Below are 24,749 nucleotides of genomic sequence, written 5' to 3' on the forward strand. Positions count from 1 at the left end.
ACTCCCTGCCCACTTCCCCAGTGGACACACCCACAGAAACATCCCCACACCTGCTGGGGCCTCTCTCATTGACTGACCAGTCTACGTCAAACGCAAACACAACAGACAGACTCTGCAAGTTCTGGAGAGCTGTCCAACGACATGCATTGCTGTCATGCAGTTTTCCTTCATTCTCTGCAGTCTGAGAGAAACCATGCAGTGTCTCTGCATCCCAAGAGAGTCTGTATGGTCTCTCTGCATCTCAAGAGAGTCTGTATGGTCTCTCTGCATCCAGAGGGATCCTGAGCGGTCTCTCTACATCCTAGGAGAGCCCTTCATTCTCTCTGCATTAGAAGAGTCTGTAGTCTCCCAAGAGAGGTAAGACAGGCCATAGAAATAGGGCACAGCTGTAGCTCACCAAACAATGGTTTCCATATCTCTTCCTTAATGTGGACCAACTCATGGCCTGTGTTAAAGGTGATCCTTTCATAATATACAAAGATTGACCTTAAAATGGACTGGTTTCTTGAAGAGTGAGTATTGCAAACTCCATGATTCCTTACGTGCATTCTAAGAAATTTTCACCTGACAAAGCTTGTTTCATTTGAATTCCATTAAACACTATACTAACTTCAGTTACTGTATATGAATAATATCAAGATTAATTAAATGTCTGATCTGATTTGACTGTCCTGTCAAAGTAACATGAAAAACAATGATGCTGTAGCTACTTGGAAAGCACCTTCATTTAAAAATATTATGGAAGATGTCCACTTATGGGCTCTGTGGTCCAGTCGATACAGGATCATACAGGGGAATTAACAGATCAGCAAAGATATGTATTCAAGGCTCCAACAACAGCACCTGGGATTTAAACCTTAACACCCTCCGAGTCCTAACTCCTACTTAGAGCTGGAGCCTTAATATGGGAACTTCAAGCACACATTTTTAACACAATTTTTATGCAGCATTTTTTAATTTCAATAATTATTTTTCTCTGACAGTGTGCAAGTTATTACAAAATCCATAATAAATCTATTTCCTCCTCGTTTTCATTCTAGTTCTCATTTTTCTATCTCTGGAAATCATTAAGTGTCTGTCAAAATAAATTACTTTTTAACAACTCACATTTAACTTAACACTTTCTGAAAAACAAGCCAAGTTTTACACAGAATTGAAATTGCTGAGTGAAAGGCAGTTTTTACATATATAGAACACAGAAATTAATGACTACAATGCATTTATATTAATAGGGCAGAACTTCCATAACCATAGTTAATGTTTTCTGAATTTTAATTTCCTCTACAGTTATACAGAGCTGTGAGGCAGTTGCACTAACTAGTGGCAGTTGGGTTTGATTCTGAACTGGAACACCTTTAACGTACAGTATTCCACACACCTCCCAAATGCCTGCTGGTAGATTGAATGACCAGCTAACTTCACATTATAATCAGTATGGGATCTGAAGGTATATTTTGAAAAATAAAATTTATATATGCCAACATTACAATCCCATATACAGTTTGCTGTACATTGATTCTATAACACTTGATTCATACATACTTACAGTATACTTACACCAAGATTTAGTTTCCATTGCCTGATGCTTTGCAAACATTGCGCCGACAATCCAGTCATAAGGCAGTATTCAGTGGATAATCTCATGGAACTACTTTCCCACACATGATGAACACAGCATTTTATCTTAATTTTAATATGCTATACATGTTATCAGGGTGGCACTGTGTTATAGTCCTTACAATTGCTGCCTAACAGAGCTGGGGTCCTGGATTCAATTCCAGGGGTGTCATGTGTGTGGAGTTTGTACTGTATGTTCTCCCCATGTTCATGTGGGTTTCCTCCAGGTCCTCTGGTTTCCTCCCACAGACATGCTGGTAAATTAATTGACTTCTGGGAAAACTGGCCTCTTACCCATTCCTTTCCGGGATAGACTAACTCCCCCGAATGTCTGAATTGGATAAAGCAGTTGGAAAATGGAAGGATGGATGTTATCTTGCTCGTTTATTATACATATCCATGCCATAAATATGCACAGTACAGTGCATAGGTAGACATGTCAACAGTTCATTATAGTTTAATACCTTTAATATTGCACAGAATATTTTGCATTAAGCAACAAAACAAAAGCATCCATATTTACCTACATCACAGCATCCTTCTCTTCTCTGCTCTCATACTGTTACATCTTTGTGTCAGTATTTGTTTGCCAATGAAAACAAAAACTAGCTCCTAAATTAATACCTGTTATGCCTGGAAAGCAAGTAAAAAGTGTTTTTGATATATCTGTGCCCAAGAAGCACACAAAATTGCCCCCCTGGGAACGAATAAAGTATTTTGAATTTAAAAAGTGTTAGTTTAGACTTGAATGGAAAACAGTGGCAATGGGGCTGATGATGGAAAGGGCATCAGAAGATGACGATGACGTTGAGGTGGTGAAAGTACAAGCAGGAGCACTTTCTGTAGCTCATTTATGTGAAGTGTTTGACTACAAAGAGAATGGGTTTGAGATCTGAGTAAATGGTCCTAGAATGGCCCCTCTTGTTGCGATAGTGCTCTAAAACACATTCTACTAAACGTGCCTAAATTTGGGAAGAGCTATTACTCTATTGTCAAGCTCTGCTGGGGAATAAAGGACACAAATGACATGCTATGCTCAGGAATCCCTGACTTTAGGGAGTAAAATAATTAGTTTTTAGAAACTGCTTGGAAAGCAGATTCAATTATTAAATGTTATTAAATTATCTTATTAAATTTTCTTATTATTTGATTAGATTACCTCCTTATTTAATCATTTTGTAATACATTCCTTTTGTAATAACTGGGGGCAGTTATTTCCTGCCTTTATTTTTTAAAACTATATTTCTCAGTTGGTTGTCCATATTCTCACCATTCACAAATTATTAGCACAGCACTCAATTGCAGGTTTCCACTGGGTGAACAGTGAAACCTCTGAGAAACAAGAAGCAGATCTTAACTACTTGGGTTTGGCTCAGATGTTGGCTGACTTTTAGGTTTAATCCAGCTTTAGTCAGCCACATGAGATTTCAGCACAGCGTTGACTCTTCACTTACACTCGTAAAACCAAACCTCAAAGCAGAGAATTTCAGAGAACAACTTCCTGAAGAGATAAAAAACACAGTCAGATTTAAAGCGGGTTTATGTTGCATCTTACAAATTCACAGCAGCAGACGGCAAAGTTTAAAAGACAAGGATGCCCAAATTTATTTCTAGGAGCCACTGAACCTCAGCTAAATAAGGCGGTAACATGCAGATCTGATCTGACAGGGTGCTTAAGCAGCGAGAGAAAAAATATGACTGAAGCTTACATGTTTGAACAATAGGATGAATCTAGGGCAAGGCACAACTGCAATTTGAAACCAAACATGTACACTACATGATTAAAAATACCCTTATCAAGTGCAACAGGACCCTTTTCCTTTTAAAACACACAGTAAACAAACTTTGGTAGCAATTTAGCTTTTGGAGAAAAGTAATCGTGCGCTTGTCACAAACTATGTGCAGTACATGAACACATTCATAAATGCTAAGTCTACACAGATTAGCAAAGCACATAAAAACAGGTAATAAGAAGCAATCAACATTTAAATGTACTTGACAGTGTGAATATTTTACATGTGGGCATCTGGAAGCCTTCCTTTCACAGCATGTAATTCATTACTATTATGATTTACAACTGTATACTGTATGAGGTGTCCAAGTTTTATACAATTATATTATGGAGAAATTATTCTTAAATAAGCATTTACAACATAGGTTATTCAACACAAAGGTTATAATTTAACTAGAGGTCAGCATGGCATGTTCTATTTCTCCCAAACTTTGCACCCTAACTGCAGATGTTCAAAACTATATGGCGATAACCAACATTGCACTTGCCCACCTGTGAAATGCAGTTTGGTATTTTTATTTCTGTACTTTTAATTAGTATACTCTCATGTGGTGATACAGATGTACACTTGAGATAAAACAGACTGCAGAGAAGACTCTTCTTTATGTTCAGTCAACATGTACAGTAAACGCCTGCATCAATACAAAATTAGCAGAGTAGATAAAACAGGATTCAGATTTTTTGTCCCTTTTCAGTGGTGAGAACCTTTCAAAACAATGTATAAAACAAAACAGATCTGAAAACCTGAATCTCCTCCCACACTGGATTTTTACTTATAAAGCACCTGACTTACTGAGGCTGAAATAAATTAGGCTTTTCCTGTCCTCCAAACTGAAAGACGTGCAATTTCATATCACTTCATTAAGCATAAATCCATTAGTGTTTCCTTCATGTTAAGGTGAGAGGTATCCAACACTGGAATAGACAGCAGTACCTAGTTTTGATATAAAGGGACAAACAAGTTCAATGCAGATGACTCAACTAAAAGTGAAAAAAGTGAAAGAAAGTGCAAACAAGCAAAGAAATTCAGTTTGAAATTACACTATCTATAGGTATTAGAATCCTGAGTTAAGGTATTTCGAGACTTCCACCAACAGAACTGAGGACGTCAGCACCCTTGCCATTAATGTGAGGATGCAGCTACAACAGAACATTATAACTGGACTAAATGGCACATTTATTTATCACAGTGCATGACTTTCAAACAGCATGTACAGTACTTCCTGATGATGAGAAAACATGTCTGAAGCCATAAAACAGGGTATCCTAGTGCTGTGTGTAGACAAACAATAACTGAGGGCACATTTCTTCTTCTTGTGTTTTACTCTTGTGCCTTTTTCTATTCTGTTGGTCATTTTGTGGACAGAAGTAAACTTATATCCCTTTTAACCTCCCAGAGATTAGATGTTTATGACATGTTGTGCTGTGAATCCAAGGTTCTCAAATCACATACTGTACATCATTCCTTCTGTCAAGGATTCCCATTGAAGTCAAGATGGATTTAATCTGAGGGTCTCAAGACAATTTCCATTTCAGCATTTGCAACAAAATGGCATAACCAACCCTGTGATCATGTTGCCTTTATCTCTTGTTCACCTAGGGGTTATTGATAACATAACAAAATTACAAGAGCATAGGTAGAGTTTAAACATTTATTGTTCAATTGCATACTTTAATTTAAACACCCTAATTATGATTCATCCTCATTTCAGTGTTGTGTTGACTGGGTTAGGGATGCTTTTATATAAACAGACTAAAATGTAAATGTTGCATTTGTGATTTGAAAAAATTGAACATGGTTAATTTGTACTGAGATAACAGCTGTCAGTGAACTTTTTATTCCAAGAAAATAAATGATTAAATGAGAATTATGCTACAAGCTAAGCAGGGTGGGTGGAATAATGCAAGAGAAACAGGTTCAGGGATGAGAAATCAACATCATTTTTCACTGCTGTGTCAGAGCGAAACAACCAGTGACTCAGTGAAAACAAAGTTAGAAGCAAATAAGCTTCCTTTGCAATGGGCTCAAAAATTGAACAGGGTGCAATGTGATCAAAAATAAATCCAGGAAGCCAAAATTATTGGGAGAGGCAATCCAGCTGCAACCCTTCTGCCCATGAGGAAACTACAACAGGCCAGTAAAAAATAGACTATAAAGTGCAACTCACTTTATCTGACTCCAAACAAAAGCATCAACCACTTTAACACAAGTCACTAAGGCATATTGTGCTTCAATGATTCTTTCTTTCATTCTTTGGAATGTCCTCTAGTAGAAAATTCTGTGTGAGACAAGAATAGTACTAACTTGTTTTACCCTCTCCAAACTGAAATCTGGAAAACCTCTGGTGCTTGATTTCCCAAGGAAAATAAATAACACAAGCCTCAGGGAGAGTGAAGGTTGCTTACCTCTGATACTCTGATAAACTGACAGACTTGCATCTGATTTGCAAACTAGAAAAGAACTGCCTGTTCAGCTGTTTCAGGACATTAGCTTTTATAAACCTACTGTAGAATATGTTTCTAGCAAAAAAAAAGGTAAAACAATAAAAAAAGCACAGATGGCAGTTTAAAACAGCCCTCAACCAAGATTTTCTGAAGGGATCCATTAGCAAGTTACAAGTTAGTCCATAATCCCATGTTTGCACATATCTTTAATGTCACATTAGAATTTATCATCATGTGTTCCATTTGTAAAACACATACCAAAGCTTTAACAACAGGCTGGGAATTGATTTATGGTGTTTGTATTTCACCTATTTTACTGAAGTGGAAATAAGAAAAACAACAGCAGTTCTTTCACCATCTGTTACTTTTTGAGAATAGAGCTACAGAATCCGCCACTGCCCCTGGGTACCAGAATTGAGGCATCCAGATTCCCCCAGTCAGAAAGACAAAGACCAATGAAATCATCCCTAGGGAATGCCAAATTTCAACTTCAAGGACTAGTCATTTCTGAGCAGCATTACTTGCACATGTCTTTATGTCGAATGCCCTGTCAGATTAAAAAAAAAGAACCAAATATGAATGACAAGAATGAATTAAGAAGAACAATTAAAATGAACAACATATAGGGGTCAGATAATAGCACCATTCCTTTGTTTTTCATATTTCTTTCAGTTTCTCCAAAGTCCATAACACCCAGCAACCTATAACAGAAATCCGAGCACTGTGGTCATCTGAACACCAACATACACTTTAAAAGGGGAAAGAAACATAATAAATGCATTAAAAAACATGTCGTTTGCAAATTCCTTGGAACCCTGAATACTGTGTAAGTTACAAATGGACGGTAGTGCAAAGCCTCAAGGAAGCCCAGTTAACGTGAGACAGAAGCTTTGGTCTCCCATCGCCTCGAACCAAATGGGGAACCACGACACGTTTTTACGAATGACAGGTATTGAAAAGGAGCTGCTTCCCGACCTCGGACAACTCTATCCCCATCCGACAGCTCTTAATGCTGCATTCCAGCAACAATATGGGTCCTTCCCATTTGTGTAATGTCACCCCTCCCACCCCATCAACTTTAACAGCGTTGAGATCCCTACTCGTTTACGAAAGTGCATCACCGCCATGAACGGCTCTTTAAGGCCTCAAGAGAACGATGTGTCTGAGCTGTCTTCCAAGCAGGGGGCTTCAGTGCTTGGTTTCTGTCAGGATGATATTTGCCGTAACAAAGATCAAGCAAGAGATGGCCCACACCAGGACAAAGATGACCCAGACTGTGTGGCGGAAGGGAGACCGGTGCCTGTTGACCACGTCCTGCCCGAACACTGGCTCCAGGTGCTTCCGACTGAAGAAGACCAGGCAAGCAGGAATGATGTACTGGATGCCCGTGCCAGCATAGGCGCCTGTGATGCCGACCAGATATTCCAAGTCGTGTGTACAGAAGGCCACAATGATCGGGGGGATGAGGGTGATGAGGGGGAAGATCACTCTGTCCACAACCCAGGGGTAGGTGCCGCCTTCCCGATGGAAGAGCGTCTTCCAGTTGTTGCGGAGGGTGACGGCAATGATGGGGAAGTTGGTGCTGATGGTGAAGACCGGGAAGAGCCCCAGGAAGTAGCGCAGGACGGCCACGTCAATGACGTCGCAGTTGTCAGTGAAGTTGAGTGTGTACATGTCCTTCAGGAAGCTGTTGTTGAAGCAGAAGATGGCTGTGAAGGACAGCAGGCTGTAGAAACCCAGAATGAGCACGTAGTCCGACAGCACAAGGCAGTTCATTCGCTTCTTGTCCGAGATGGGCGTCACCAGGGAAGGCAGGGAGTGCTGGCACATGAAGGAGTAGACACACACCCCGAAAAGGTTAGGGACCCCTGTTATATCAGCCATAGGTGGATGACCCTTTCCCTCACCCTTTCCAATGCGGATCAAAGCTAGGATGATCATCATGATGAATGCTGGAAGACAGAAGAATAAAATTAAAGAAAATGTAAGGCAGGAAGCTGACAGGCACCTATTAAAATAGAACTGCTTACCTCACCTGGGTGCGTTTACATTTTGGATAACTCAAATTTTCTAGTGAAAACGGAAACATAACACTGTTGTGGAATTTTCTCTGCAGATTTTGAAAGCAGCTGTGAAAAGCGCAGAAGTGCAAACACAAAAAAATAGAGGCATGGAAAAGATGTATGACAATGATTATCTTTTTCTTTAAATTTACCTGGCTTTATTTAAGAGGCAACAAAGTTTGTAAAGAATAGTTTTTGTACCTTGCACACATGTGAGAGTATCCCTTTCAATTCTGGCACAATCAAATCAAAATGGTTAAAATTAATTCAAGGCAATGAACTGCCCGAGATTGCTGTGTGTCAAACATTCAGAGTCGTGGTACAGATCTTCAGAAAAGTTCAAGTGTGCATTTTTTAAAAAATAACCTTTTTCTTTTGACATTAACAGCCCCCTCTTGACCTGAATGAACAAGCTTCTGGAGAAACGTGCCCTTGTGTTTTTAGAAAAGGCCTTTTTTGCAGAAAATCATTTTACTCTAAATGACCACCCTTACACATCTTTCTTTTAATCATGAGAGAATTAATGTTGACAAGGAAACATCACTTTGAACCAATTAGGCACCGTGATTGATTCGACATCACTGCTCTCAAACTCATGTACACCAGCCGAGCTGAGGTTCCTTAGGAACAGCATGTGCAACAATATAGACCCAGACAACAAAGGACACAGTTTTCTCAATGCTACTTCTTAATTACATGCTAACCTCACCTTGTTTTCTTATTTTCGGAAACACTACCACAGAGTAATCTTCCTAATGCAATAAAACACTGTGCACTTGCTTTGGAGACTGCTGTTGAAAACAGTTTCAAGAACTGGGGGTAAGGTGATAAGTACTGTTAATGCACCTTGTCTCCACTTCATATACATTCTAAACCAAACAGAAGAAAATAAAGTTACAGCCTATCATGATTAGAAGGACTGCGGAATGCTACAAACACAGAATGCAATAAACAGCTATTTTAAACATCACAGGGCACAAACAGGCACAAATTCCGACATGCAAACAATCACATTGCAGCCTGTTTTCCCAGATGCTAATTAACCCAGCAGTAAGTCTTTGGACTGTGGGAAGAAACATGTGCGCATGGGGAGATCATACAAAATCTACATAGACTGCACCCCAGGACCAGAACTGACCCCAGGGCCCCAGCTCTGAGAGGCGGTAATGCTAACCTTTGTGCCACCATGCAGGCACTTTCTCTATGGGGGCACAAAGTCCCAGTTTAATAGACTCTGACATGCTGTAAGAGTTACTACTAGCCAGTAGACAACAGCAAGCATGTTATTTTGGACAGCCCTCTCAACACTAATCAGGGCTAAATCGGAAATAAGAAAATGCTCCATCAGTGCCAGAATGAGATGATTACTTCTTTACAGACATACTGCTAAGTGAAAGGCCAATTGGTAATCCATTAATCTGCAGTTGGCGAGGGTCAGTGATCCAACTAAACTGTGGGTCTAATAAATATCATAGTGACACAGCCAAGAACAGGACTGAATCACTTTCGCTTCTTCAAAGTTCGATGCTTGTGCAATATTCATGAGATATTCAAGAGGTTTGTAATGTGTAGCATTAATCTCTTCACATTAATCAAAGACTTTGGCATTTGCAAAAATGATAATGTATTACAGGCAATAATGAAAACCATGAGTAAGCACGATAATAAGAAAACAAAAATCTAAGATAATACCGAAACAGATTTTTAACATTTTCAGGATTGGATGTGTCACCAATGTGTAATCCAAAAATTACTTAAGTTTATATTCTTTGGAATGTGAAGTCATTCTCTTCCATCTCTTGACAGAATATTCCTTTTAGATCATGCCCTCTCCCTTTCCTTGGAGTCATCAAAATGTCAGGCAGACAGAAAAGTTAAGAGATTCTTCTGGTGTCCCTCTTCTTCATGATCTGAAAGCAGATGTTGTGGGATGGCCTATTGTAAAAACCTATCTTTGTTTAAGATTAAAAATTATTTTGCACTGAAAACTCCAACTCCAGTCTGAAGCCCCAAACAAACATCAGTAGAAAAGGGGGAAAAAATTCAAAATAAAGGCATAAAACACTAAGATGGAATTACCATCTCAAAACCCTGAACAATCAGACCAACTCCAGGAAAAAAGAAAATCAGATGTCCTTAATATGTAAAATAAAAATATTTTGTTTAATTCTTCTTTCCCCAGATAAAGTCCATTAATTCCTAAAACACAACAACTGTCTAGGACAGTATTTCAGAGGACTTTACATAACATGCAAGTCTCAAATCATGTTGTGAGCACTTCAAAACACCATTGAAATCCTACATCTGGAAAAAAAGATACATAAAGTCAGTAACATTTTCTGCAGAATGAGGTGGACCAGATAAGCCTGTATTTCACTAGTCAGTTTTCCATAGCTAAATCATATAATCTTATTTCCTTAACTCCTTTCCTAGCAAAGGGTTTCTGAGGTAAATGCATAATGCTTGCCATTTCGTTTTGACCATATATCTCTTGTTCTGGCTGAACGCCATTCTGCAGATACCAACATTCTTACATTCCTCCTGCAGAATTACCTCAGCTACACTGGACAAGTCTGTTCTGTTGGGATCATCGTAATTTCACTGTTATCACATAACTTGAATTAGAAATTAAATTCCCCTTACTTCCTGTTACTTCTCTGATTGGTTCCAGAACTCAGACTTTACCTTAATACAACACAGAACCAACTGGTGTTGTAAGTAGCAATGTACCGCATAGAGACTTAAAGTCTATTGAACAAATGCTAAGAATGTATGGTACACCATGTTCTAGTGTACCAGAGAGATGCTCTGTCATTGTGCATTTCAGATTCTGCCAGGACCCAGTTCATCTGTAAATCCTACTAATGCTAAAGAAAAAACAATTTCTGAGCTATTGAGTGAGATTTAGACTAAGTAACCTTCAAGGAAGACTGAATTTGAGGAAATTGAGCCTGATTGCTCATTGCTTGTGTCACTTTGTCATCGACAAAGTGATTCATGACTTGTTTACTCTGCCCTGTGCAATGCCATGCAAAGCTATGGAAAAATGACCATGCTGTTTCATTTACTAATCTAATTCTTACATTACCTTCTTAAATTATAAAGAGCCAATGCCTGGAGTTAAAGGGAAAATTTAATTCAAAGGGTTAAGAAAAATAGCATACGTAGAGACAGATCTCCACCTTCTAAATGCACTAATCTTATTTACATTTGTAACAATGTACAAATGTACAACGTGTCTTTACAGATAACATAATAATGCAATCATACCGTTTTTTCTTGACTAGGGGCACTCCCTGGAAGCTGGTCTATTGTGATCTTTATTCAGCACATTAAGTGTTTCTAGAAAAGTGCAACTGATGACAACTGTGGGTACAGTAAATCTCTGAAGTGCACAGATTAACATAAGAATACCCAAGGGATATACTATTTGCATCGCTTGATTCTGGATCCACTTTCATATTAAGTTCTAGTGCTTTGTTTTTTTTGGCTTTAAATGTGGCTGCTTAGGGCAATAGTACCTATTATATTAAAAAATATTAGGGAATCGGAGATCCAAGATTGTAGTAGTGTTGTTTGATCATGAGCACCCAGAAAAACAAACATTAACTTAAATAGTGTAGTGTATATTACCCCCAAATAACAAATATTAAATATATATAAAACAGGATAGAAATGTGTGTGTGTGTCAAACCCATGTCAAACAAAAGATACAATTGCTATGGATATTTTAATGTTTCACCAGAACATGGCTAGATTATAGGAATGGAAGCTGACTTTAATTGTCTAATTATGTTTAATTGTTGTTTTTTTTTACCTGGACTATGTTCTATTATGAACAAATATCACAGCCAAGATCCTCACTAGGAAAAGCAGATGGAAAATGAGTGAACAGATAGATGACAAAAACATCTCTAGATATTTCACAGATCTTTAAGTGTTTCCATCAATAGATCTGTAATCATATGTACTATATGTTTAAAGCAATCTTCGCAAATGACTCAACATGTTTTTCATCACTGGGCTGGATCAGTCACTTGCACAAAAATATTACAGTTGCAGCTTGTTCTCAGAAGTGGGAAAAAATGCACTCTTGTACACTGTGCTAGAACTGACAAAATACTTATTTCTCATTTTTGCATCCTGAGTAGAAGGAAGATTATCTCAACGCCAACAGTGGCATGCACATCACTTTGTGATATTCTATAGTATATAAACATGAGCATTTGGCATAAACTTAAATCAGGAGATGGAAACTTAAATAAAGATCCAGTCTCACAGAAATGTCAGACAAAATGGTTTAGAGAACTGAACAAGTTTATTCTTGAAGCTAGGAGATTAGAAGGGGACTTGATACAAGTATTGAAAATCCTGATGAAATCAGCTCGATGCACGACAATGTATCAATAAATTAAACAAGCATGCATCGAGAACAACGAAGTGCATCGAGAAGAGGAAGCACTTATCTAACCGAAGGGTTGTGAATATCTGTGACAACGTACCCAGCCAGGTTGTTAAACACAATTCCCTGGGATACTTTGAAAATTAAAACGACTGGACTTTAGATCAATACTGCTAGCAACCAATCAAGCAAAATTAGGCACGTGGCCTCATTTGTAACCTTTAAACCAGAAAAAAGATGCCAAATAATAAACAGCTGCCTTAGTGAGGCATAAACTAAGATGGATAGTGAAACACTATTATACTATCATCCAGTGCTCCTGAAAATGGGTCAGATAGGTTTTTTTCAACCACACCAGTCTTTTTCAATCCAAAGATAATATACAGCATGGCGGGGAGTCTGTGAGACAGGGGCCTTTTGAGGGAGAGCAGCCTCATTTATGTATGAGTCAGTGAGGCCAACAGCAAGGTCGCAGTAAGTTAATTAAAGGCAACTTACAGTATGTTTCATTGTGCAAACACTCTAGCTATTGAATGTCACTACCTACAGACCTGTCACTGAAAGGGGCAAGGGTGGTGTTAGTGTAAATAAGCCAAATCTGTTTTGTCAGGAGGCCTTCTCTCAAAACCTGAAGTTTCCACACTCAGAATGAACCAAAACCAGCTGCTCATATTGCCCTAGAGTTCAATTTTTATTTTACTGCGTTTAATGTATTCCAATGGAGAAATGAAAAACCAAATCAATGGAGAAAAAAAGAATAAGACCAATAATAGGCTAAGTTACTGACCACACTTAAATCTCATTTGCAGAATATTTCCGTGATGTAAATCAACTTGATAAAATGCAATGGGAGAGGAAGCATTCTTTGGCTTATCTTTCTTTTTATACACACGTGCTGTGCAAGGACAACCGTCCTCCCCTTAACTTGAGATTAAAGGAGCTAACCAAAGACCCTGACAGATGAAGTACCTATGCAACTCCATGATGAATTTCCACACAAAGTTGGGTAATGCTAGGCAGCCCATTGAGAGAGCTCATTCAGACACTACAGAATATATTTGGTCTTGATGTCTTTATTCTTGGATTTTCATGTATCAACTCTCTGGACTCACTGGATTATTAGACAGGCTCATTTGTGCTTTTCATTTTTTAGCCTGTTGTCCTGTTTAGTTCTTTCCTTTCATGGGAGATCAAGTCAGAGGTCAGCTGACAGGAAAGAACAATCTTGCCCTTTTATCTTTTTTTCTTTGCCAGACTTTCTTCGGGTAGAAAAGGATGAAAGGTTCAGCAAAAACTTCACAGTAATTGAGGCAGCAATTCAGCTGTCAGAAATTCAATGAGTCAACGTAATTAAACACTCAAAAAGGAAGGGCCTATGCTATTTTATAATTAACACTCCCATTCAGCCTCTTGAAGAAGTGGTGTAGTCCTGGTCTGTCATTAACCCACTGTGACTGGGATTCCCCAAACAGAGGCACATAATTTGCCAAGCACTGATGGGACTGGTGAGCTTGAATTGGTAAGAGTATGGTTGGAATGCAAGCACAATCCCTACATCTTACTTGTGAGCAACATCAGTATGAGCAGCATCACTCCTTCAAGCAATGCAAACTCATTTCAGCAATGGAATGTACCCACTGTAATTAAATTTCGACTTAGTTCTCAAACTCAAAGCAGTGATAACACTATAGAGGAAATATGATGGTACTATGGTTAACTTACTGATGTCAATCCCACATTTCCCAAATGTAAGGTATTTTCAGCACAAAGGTGGAACCGTAAAAGTTTGGTAGACATTCTAATGGGTAATTTGTTCATACAAATACAGCTTCCCTGTGTTCCACATAACAGTCTTTCTGCTGAGGAATCTCAAAAAAGGCCAGATGATTCAAAGCAATCCTAAAACAGGATGTCTAATCCATTTATTGAAAAATGGGTGACCCCTGACCTTCCAACAAGTTTTTTTCAGTTACGCATATACAGTACACTGTTTTCCAATGCATCTGTAACTCATTCAAAAGAGTAGGATCTGACTTTCCTCTGAAATTAAATGTCTCCAGCATAATCCACTTCAAATCTAAAAACTACAAAACAACGTTTTATCCATTCAACGATAAAGAAATGTTATGATTTACTAATAAGGTGGCACAATGCCACAGTGGCTGGGATTGCCGGGGTCCCAGGTTCAATTCCTACCCTGTTCTTCCCTTGTTAAAGTCCTACCCTGAAAAGCTAAAGAAACTGGATCTTAGTCTTGAACAGAGAATATTCCAATTGGACCCAATTCAAGAATTCAAAATCATCAAAGGCAAAGACAATGTCAACCTGGTGGACTTCAGAATCAACAGGAAAACACTAGAGTAAACAAGGTACCCAGCCATGTTGTAAAAGATGATACCCTGAACTCCTTCAAGGAGCAGTTAAATTAGATCCTTAGATCAAATACTAACAAACATTCAAGGCAGACAGGCCTAGTGGCTTTTTTTGTTCTTATGTGTCTATAAAGGCAGACAACAACATCAATAAAACAATAACTATATGATGGTTACAGCCAATCCATAATTTATTTTTATGCATAATATAAAATAAAAAAGATGAACCCCTGCCACGAAGCCAGTTACACATGCTTCATCTAACCGTTCTATAACACTGGGAAAGAGACTGACTTGTGACACCACACTTATTACACCTTAATACTCAATTACGTTTAAAAGAGGAAACATCAATCAACCCTGAAACGCCAAAGCATTAAAGAAGAAATGCCCTAAATAATATGGGATAATGAGGCAATAAACACATTTGGGCTCTAAGAAACTGAACTTAATGGACATGTTAGAATAACAATATGTTTTACAAAGTGGGAGCAGATTTTAGATAGGACACATGCCCCCATCATTTATTATAGAACACACTAAAATCCAACAATTCATGTTAAATACAAAAACTGATTTAAACTAAGGATTATTATATTACTAGCCTTTTTTTTGTTGGTGTACAAGTGTGTCAAATTATAAAGTTGATTTAATAATTAATAATGCAGAACTAATGAAACAATTAAGGCAACGCTTATTGAGCCTCCTGTAATAAAACAGTCTGGAACATCCACAATTAGTTCTTAACTAATTCATTAGATTAGGTTTATATTTCCCTGGACCCCTTAAGAAAGAGCTTCAAAATACATGGGATAATACTGTACAGCATTGGGACCACTCTCTCCCTGTTTCTGGATACAGACTTTGAATTTCTGAGCTCAGCCTTTGATAACTTGGAAAAAAAAGCGATAGGCCTACTTTTTCAAGGTGTCCTGGATTAATCTGGAATTCCTGATGAGTACAAGCTCAAAATCCAATGCCCTTTCTAAGTTCTGCAGAACTCCTTCCTAGCTGTCGGAATCTGGTGCAAACATTTATCCATAATGATTAGAAAAAAAGATTATTCTTTCCAACAGGCATTTTTATCTTCACCTATGCTTAAATCAATTGGTACAGCAGCTCCATTATTTTAACTTGCCATGAAAATTAAAGATGTGGCCAAGAATGAAGCTGGCTTAGGTTTGATTTATCTCCTGAAACTTTGTAGATAGATACACTATGAAACTACAGAGTTACGTACTGCTTTGTCCCCTCATAAATCATTTTAAGCAAAGTACTGCTACTTTTTGTCAATGAACATTGCTAAAGAGGTGACAGACGAGATGCCACTGGCAACAGAGAAAAAAAAAGCTGATATTTGGAGAAAGGAAACTCAGCCAGAAGCTGAAAAAAACAACTACAACACTTTGAAGAGAGTAGCTCAAAATCAACATCAGTAATTAAGGCTTCGTTAATGCATATTGAGCAGATATTGACCATGCCTTATGAAGTGAGAGTCCCTGGGTATCTATGTCCAAAAAATTTATTCCTTTTCCAAACAAGCAAACATTCCAATTAAAGAGATCAGAGGCAAAAGCTGTAGGTTACCTGTGTTAAAAGGGGAAATTATTCAGTTTTCTTACAGAAATACAGACAAATTAGCTTAAGGCTTTTTTTATATGATCAGGAATGAAAAAGGAAGGTTGGGATACGTAGTGAGAAATAATTTCTTCTTGCATGGTTAGGCGATATTCTTCCCCACTTGTTACGGCTGCAGATGCCATAAAAATCATTCCAGGTCCTAGAGAAACAAGGTGTCTTCTAAATGTCAACCCCCGTCAATTTCCTAAAGGCTGAGTAATCCACAACACCTTCCAAAAACAATAACAGTATTTTACTGCTTGAAGTTTTTGGTCAGGGGTGTCAATCTCTATAATTACTTTATAAGGCTATTAAATTGGACATTTTCACAGCCACTTACAGTTGGTGTAAAAGATGCACAATAGTCAAGGCACAGTTTATATGACAATAATCTGGGATTTGGGAAGAAAGAATGTCAATAAAATTATTAGTCTCCATTAGTAACTCAGTGCTTATGTAGAAACATTTGCTAGAAACACTACTACACTGTAGAAAGTGACCTAAATAGAGTTACAATTGACCATTCTTGGCCTAATTGTTTTCTAGTGTGAGCAAGACATATTTTAATGTATTTTTGATGTCACAGACGATATACAAAACATACTAACAACTAAAAATATAGAGGACACGAGAAGCGTATTCATACATACTATGCTTCTGTAAATCTAATTTGGTATTAATGGTAGCGCCAGTTTAGTTTTCTGACCTTTTTTCCAAGTGTGTTTTACTTAAGCTGCAGTAAAGCCACTTTTAGGAGCCAGCCCTCTTTCTGAATTAGGATTGGTTTAAATCAAGATGTCCATTCACCAATCACACAAGTCTCACATGATGTATCATTAAACAAAGGCTTTTCTGTGCCTGACTTTTGTGCCAACTCCAAAAATGAAGAATTACTAAACTGATGGTAGTGACAATGAAAACATTAACACTGCTTCCAAATAACTTGTTGCCTGCTGTCTTTTTGGAACATAAGAGAGGTACAGTAAAAAAACAAGAACAACAGGAAGCAGCAATTTGGCCCATCTGACTAGTTTGGTACTTGGTAACTTAATGATCCAATGTACTAACTAGCAAAGAGGCCAGATGGGCAGTATGGCCTTATCTCATTGTTCTGGACTCCTGTAGGTATTCTAGTATTTCTTTACTATGTTTGTTTCACCAAGGCTATGGACTGCTTGCCTTTTGTGAATTGTTTCATAAATCATAAGAATGTTGAAGACAAGTGGAGGCCAATAAACCCATTGTGCTCACATGATTGCAAGTTGCTTACTTGTCCAAGAAACTGACCCGGCTTTTAATCGAAGCTTTTCAGGCAATTGGCTTCAACAACATGACTGTGCAGCTTGATCCAGGTCCCTAACCAGCCTTTGTGTAAAAAAAGCAGACATGTAGACAGAATCGAAAATGTGGTGTTAGTGGTGCTCCGTACAACTTTACATTTGTATAACCTTTCAATGAAATGTTCCATTTTCTTCATGTACTCTAGCATTCTGTAGGCTTCTATAATTGCTTGGAAGACACTGTTTGGAAGCTGATAATGATGACTTAGTATAAACTTTTTTTATGATATTATAAAATGCATTTTATTTATGCTCCACAGCTAAAAAGTTTTTCTTTACCTTTCAGCATGAAATTAGTCTTTGTCTTCGAATGCTAATGCAGCTACCTGCTCAAACTTAATTTTATTTATGCTACTTAAAACTCTTAACAGAATTACACTTTTAACTGAGTAGTATTTTAAGCAACTTTAAGCAACAATTTAGGCCAGAACTCAGTGCTTAATAATGTTTATTCTGGGCATACTGTAAGTCGGGTACTGTGTCATTGCCACCTACATCTAACCATAATAATTAAGATATTAATATGGAAATAACAACTGCTTAAGCAGGTTCAGCTGTGTTTGTGAAATATTTGAATATCAATATCCCTTCAAAAGTACAAATGTTTCAAACCAAAGAAGCCAGGAGAGCAGAAAACAGCTTAAAAAGTTATAATCAAGCAAAGTATTTCAATTAAAAGGTTCAAGCTCCACAAGAAAGAAAAGACATTTAACATTTAACAAAGAACAGTAAACATAAAAAACCTCCAGGTCTAGAGATCCCAATTGATCTCTTCACTATTTCACTTTTTTTACTAAAATGGCTACAAATCTTGCCTATATTTCTTCAAACATACAGTATACAAGTACAGTACTGTATATTAACCCCACCCACCACAGCTGGATATGATGTCTACTGTATAAAGACGAGTGCGACAACGTTATTGAACCTTAAGAAGGGATTTGTTTTTTCTCAGGCCCTGAAATCAATATGCCAGTGGATAATGGTAATAAATTGCCTCTCAAACCTTGCACACCCTTGCCGTGGTCCCAAAGGCAAATGCTGATGATTGATACTGGATTACTGAGTGCAGACTTTTTTATAAAAAATTCTGCTATGTCTTTCCTACTCCAGCTACTCAATAAAAATTAAAAAGCCAAGTCATGAACCACCTCACTTCACCTTGTCAAAATTTCTCTATAGTTTCAACACTAAGAGCAGAGGACAGGACAGTGTCTCCTGTACCAAGAATTTAAATTAGTATGCAATGGAGTTTAAGAGCAGTGAACAGTATTCTATCTTCTTCAGGGAGCCACTGTGCCTACAAACTGCAGACTGGCTACCCTAGTAACAATAATCACCAGTTACTTTCAAAGTAGTCATCCAAGTGCAACCAGCTCTTGAATACAGGAAATTGTTGTTTTGTTGCTTCTCATAAAAGGAAATTTGACCCAAGTTTGCTATTATCGATGTTTCTGACTAATTTTAAGTCATTTGGGTATCTTTTTGAACACAGAGTTTTAAGGCAAGGTTTTCGATACATGTTCTGGAGGTGCCCAAGTTACGGTTAGGGTTTTGACAACACCTACTGTACACATTTTGTGATGTACTGTATGTGCTGTGGTTTAGAATGCATTTAAAATGCAGGAAAATAGTTAGTTTGTTGTTTTCTCCCAAAAAAAAATCTGGCCAAATTTTGCTAACCCACATGCCTGTCAATCAAACATGGTCAAAAATCAAAAGTTTCAAACGATACTTTCTACATGCTAAACTCTCTTTAAATGAAAAAACGTACAAAACTTAATAATGATGCATTTTGCATCGAACTATCTTCTTACACTGTAAATGTACCAACTGAAAATTTGGTCTGCTCTCTTTGGTACAGTAATTACCACTGTCTGGGGGATTGCTGGTTAATTAGCTAAGCCTATTTAACTTTCAGAAGAGTGTACCTGGAGACAATAAGCAGGGCAGTTGTTCAGCTGAAAATCTGTTCTCCTGTGCCTCAGTAGAGCCCATCCTCTCTTTTCCAATCTGTTCATGATGTTTCACGGTTTTTGATAAACTGTATAAATCCATTTGAAACAATATTAAATATTAAAAGTCTTAGGCTCTCAATAATAAAAAGCACCAAACAAAGTGAAATATTTATAGAATATTTACAGAATACAGAAGTATATTCCACTAATGTATGCTATGCTAAAATATCCATTACTGCTCAAAATGTTATGTTGTAATATGGTGCCAATTAGTCAATTCTTTTTTTGTACTGTAGGGTGATAAATCCCCTCAGTGAAGAGTGTTGCTTTTAAGATGCTGCTTACAAAAAATTCGAAACTACTGTATCTAAACTGTACCAGCAGCAAACCTCATGGAAACACCTACTATACAATAGCAGGAGGCAAGAAAAACATATAAAGTCCTGGGACATTGGAGAAGATATCAACTGCTTCTCTGGGGTTTCAATTCTACATAAAGCATTTTACAATATTCTACAACAGCATTTTACATGGCTCAGACCTCACTCAACCTAAATGCTAATAGAAAATTCCAACAGCTGACACAAAATTAATGTGTCTTTATTTGTGACCAAAAAGTGAACAATTAGGCTGAAAAACCTATTTAGACGTATTTTAATGCTTATTACTTCATTTATTCTCCATTTAGTACAGTACATATATTCACCAAAAGTAACAAACCAAAAGTAAGTGTACAGTATAATGTTAATAGAAAGGCTTCATAACAGTCTCGCTCAGTTAGAAGTTAATTTGATGCTTATTTAGGCATTAGCGGCATGAGCTCTTGCAGAACTGTCTCTATCATCTGAACCAAAGGGACTGTGTTGCATAATGGTGTTGGCTTTCTCTCTAGGTTTGGAGAGTGAGAAGACAGGAGCTCAGCCCTGACGGATCAGCACTGACAGATGCTGTGCCAGAGAGGTTGTACAGCAGTTGGGGCTCATGAAGGAGACAGAGCTCAAGAGACCAGTCCATAGCAGATCAGGCCATGAGATCTGACACGGGCCTGCACCCAAGCAAAAGGCAAAAAGGAGCTTTTTCCCCCCTTTGACTCCTATTGAGTGTGTGGGGGGGGGGGGAGGCAGTGGGGGGTCTTGGAGTAGGAAATGTTACAATTGCTCGAATTCGTTGTCGTTGTTAAAAGGGATGTACTAGTGCACATAAAGATAAATGCCACGTCTAAGTAAAGGAAGCAAAAACCCTTTCAGAAGCATACAGCTTTGCTGCTGTCACACTGAGCAAGTTTCTGAATATCTCTCGTGCTCTAGCCACTGGATGAGATGTTAAACTGATGTCCTGGAGCAGGAGACAATGCTGACACAGTTGCTGATGCATGTAGTCTTCGTAAGTCGCTTTTCATGAAAAATGCATTCTACAACCACCTTCTAATTATAATTCTAAACATGAAGGGTATTTACCAATTATCTCAATTAGTTTGATGATGGAGAAATGTTATCCATCTCTCTGATTTACTACAGTTAAAGTTTGTAAAGTGTACCGACACCACAGGGAGCATCAAACAGCAGGGTGGAGTGTACTAAAGCACTAGACTAATTTACATTTGGAATAGCATTTTGGTAATTTGGGAAATTAGGTTATGAAGTTCCTGCAGCTATTGCCCCCTGACCTGAGTAATATGCATGACAAAACATAAGATGCAGATGTTTATTGTGCCGTTAATTGGGGTTAATTGTGGACAGAAGGTGGGAGGAAGACTCAAGGACATCACAGGCCCAGCAGTGATGGGACTGGTTACAGTGGGTCAGTGCTGTGATAATTGGGGTGAGGACGCTGTACCACGATGGCGAGATCCAACAGTCCCTGCCTGTCCCCTTGCAAGATGAAGGGTGCCACGAGTGACTGGGGGGTTAATGAGAGCTGCTGTCTCTGTCAGGACACCATGACAGTTTGAAGATGCCACTCTGACCATCGCCATCATACTGAGGGGATTAATACGTGCATCAATGCATCGCATACAGTACATGAGAGACTAGGAGCCACAGTGTGATCCGATGAGTCCTCAGTATCTTCTGAAGAAATAAAACAGAAATGAGAGCACAGGAACTGGTAACCATGTTGTGTTCAGTGCTTAACCTGTGCAGTCACTAGGACTTGTCATCTGTAAAAATGTAAGGAAGGTTATGGGGGCAACAGGGGAAACCAAGCACCCAGAGGAAACCCACTCATGCACAGGGCCACAGGGACCCAGCTCTAACCACTGCACCGCCATGCGGCTAAGCATGAAGGACATAATTAGTTTAAATTATTTGATATTTTTCCATTTAAGAGTAAATCTTAAAACTTAAATCTTACCTGACAATGTGGAAGTCTCTGCCTACATTTACTTGCTGAATATATCACCAGTAAGTGTTAAGATTATCCCAATAGGGAGGGCATGTTTTTGTTCTAGAGCTTCTCTGTTTTGCAGCTCAGGAAATCAGGTCATATCTTACCAATGGTTAAACATATAAACTCTTTTTTAGGGGGTGTGGATAAAAATTCTCCATTGGATGTATTTACTTAGACAAAATCATCAAAATTATGTTTTAGATAATATTCTTGTTCTTACAAGGGAGGGCGAGCAGATTTAGGACTTGGACTGATGCACTGTGATTGCACCTGCCAATGTCTTGAGTTATTCACACACTGCTGCTATCCATCAGCAGGAAAACTTGTAGAAGAAATTAAACTTATCTAGCAACTTAAAGTACAACAGATTAAAAAAAGAGAATGTCGTTTTTTTGTGCTTTGTAAAGGCATTGAAGAAATCCCTTTTGGCGATAAAGCTCACCCATTCCTTTGATCAATGATAGCATTTCACCCCCACACAGCAGCAACAGTTCACCGTAATCATACTGTATCTTAACGGAGGCCGTGTGAGTTTTCTTGCAAAGCTGTGGAAATGCAAGCTTACAATTCATTAGGGATTTTCGGGTTCTACGCAGAAAGCAGCAGACAGGAACCTAAAGGTATTTTGCTCTTCACGGCTGGATACGTCGCTTCATTAAATTGTTCAAGCTGAGCTTTAAGTAACTACATAATACCTAAATGGAGTACGGGTTTGCACAGCCAAGGATCAAGTTCAAATCTCTGCTGGCCTCTTTTGGTTGTTCTTTGCAAATTAAGAAACCCACTCATGGGAGTAAAGATGAACCCAAAAAGGGGGAGGGGAAGAACAAAATGTCGTTGTCATCAATGTCACCATGTGCTCTACTGGTACTAAAAGTAATATCCTACCATCAATAAAGTAAAACGCTACTTAAGACACTTCTTTCATGTGCATCCAGGTTTAACACTAGAGCTGCTAAAGGTACAGTAGCTTACAGGCTGGTTATATCTAGAACTGGCTAGTTGGTCATTTTTAGAGTTGCACCGCATGTGAACTAAAACTGTTATTACGCCATTTTCTGTGGTTATCAAGAAGGTCGTGCATAGTACAATTACATGTAAAAATTCATTTTTTTCAGTGAAATTCAGTCAGTTTTCACTGCCAATGTAATCATTGCACAATTATCTAAGTTTGTCTTACTTTTCGCTGCAGGTTGCTTCAGGTTGCTTTAGTACAAACTACAGACAAGCATGTAAGTGACTTTTGCTTTGCATTTCTTGTCATTTACATTTGCCAGGAAAAAAGCCAATGATTTTATGACCTCACGTGTGAAGGAATTCCTGTCCTGTGTAAATCAGACCACAGATAATTTATCTAAACCATCGAAACCACCTGTTTTACATTCCTTGGATGTTTTCAGGATACAAAGAACACTCCTCCCCTCATGGTCAATGTGAGACAGGGGGGGACATTTGTTTTGCTTACAAAACGTTTGTAGTTTGAGCCACTGAAAGTTTGAGTCAGTGGGTTTACCCCTTTGTAGCACGACTCTATCAGATCTCAGATGTCAAGCAAAGTAAGTCTGGGCCTTTTCAGTGCTGTCCTCCTCCCTCTGCACCAGTAAGGTGACAGGGACATTGTGCTGTAGAGGTTGCTGTCCAGATGAGACTTTAAATCAAGGTCCTGCCTACTTGATCATAACCTGGCACTTTTTTTTTAAAAACGCAGGTGTCCTAATCCTGTTGTACTAGATCAATTCCACTCAGGACTTGAACAATCTGGCCTCCTTTAAGAACCCCCTTAATTCATTTGGTGAAACAATTGTCCCATCTTTACCTGATCTGCTGTGTAGGACTATAGATGCAAAATGGCTGCTCCTATATTTAAAGATTTTTTAATCCTTTTGGAGGACAAGCTCTATGCAAGGAATAATTGTTATTATTGGTTACTATATTATAAAATTATCTGTCTCACACAGGAAGCACTGACAAACACTTTTGATAAACAAGGTAAGATGTGTTTTTTCCACAGCTATCACCGAAAGATTTCCACTACATAGATTTTCTTATACTGGGAATTAATGGCTAAATGGATCGTTCTGTAAAAAGGCTGACTATAGTAAATCCTAGTAAGGTTTAATGCTAATGTTCAAAGGAGCATCTGGTCTCCTCTAGAAGAACCTCATCTTTCAAACTGGTTACTTCTGCCATCGCCTTTCTCCCTGTCCCCTCCACCTCTAGTGATACGAGTGCAAACTTAAAACTACTCTCAGGTAATGATTCAGTGCTCATTTCACATCTTCTGCCTCTCAGCTGTGTACTCCCACATCAGCAAGTGTAGAAACAGGAAAGATGCACTGTGCTCCGCCCCAGAACTAGTGCCCTGTAAGCAGTATGTAGAGGAGGTGTTGCTGCTGCCTGTTTATTTGCAAGCAAAGAGCTTTTCAGAAATGAACTGACAAAGCCCAAAAACAAAACTGTTTTCATCCAGAAAGATGTCAGATCGTTCTTTTTAAAATGTGTGTGTGCCTTACGACAGGAAATTTGCACTAATTTTCCTTACTTTTATGAGCTCGGGAAATGATCCAAAGCCTGATTATGATTATTGTTATGTTACGGCTCCTCAGTGTGATGGATGGCTATTCCTGAAATGTGTGTTTGTGTGACTGATGAACAGGGTTTTACGTGCTCTCAAAGAGGCTGGCCGAATTTTTTTTTTTTCCATTGTAGCACATTTACAAGGCACTGTGTAAATCAATAAAATATTGTAGCA

The 24,749-nt window shown here is 38.3% G+C and overlaps 1 protein-coding gene across 2 annotated transcripts in view; it reads right to left on the bottom strand.

Annotated features, from left to right (window-relative positions):
- Positions 1 to 5,049: 5,049 nt before the first annotated feature.
- slc38a12 (solute carrier family 38 member 12) overlaps positions 5,050 to 24,749 on the bottom strand; it is a 99,587-nt gene continuing 79,887 nt past the window's right edge. Inside the window, exon 10 of one of the 2 annotated variants that reach the window (XM_088928049.1) lies at positions 5,050 to 7,806. In XM_088928049.1, coding sequence (XP_088784175.1) covers positions 7,043 to 7,806 — 764 coding nt within the window. In that variant the 3' untranslated portion in view covers positions 5,050 to 7,042. The remainder of the gene's footprint in view (positions 7,807 to 24,749) is intronic. The other variant, XM_088928050.1, reaches the window with a different exon arrangement.

The sequence above is a fragment of the Atractosteus spatula genome, chromosome 11 (assembly GCF_055471065.1).
Source record: "Atractosteus spatula isolate fAtrSpa1 chromosome 11, fAtrSpa1.hap1, whole genome shotgun sequence".
Classification (NCBI taxonomy): domain Eukaryota; kingdom Metazoa; phylum Chordata; class Actinopteri; order Semionotiformes; family Lepisosteidae; genus Atractosteus; species Atractosteus spatula.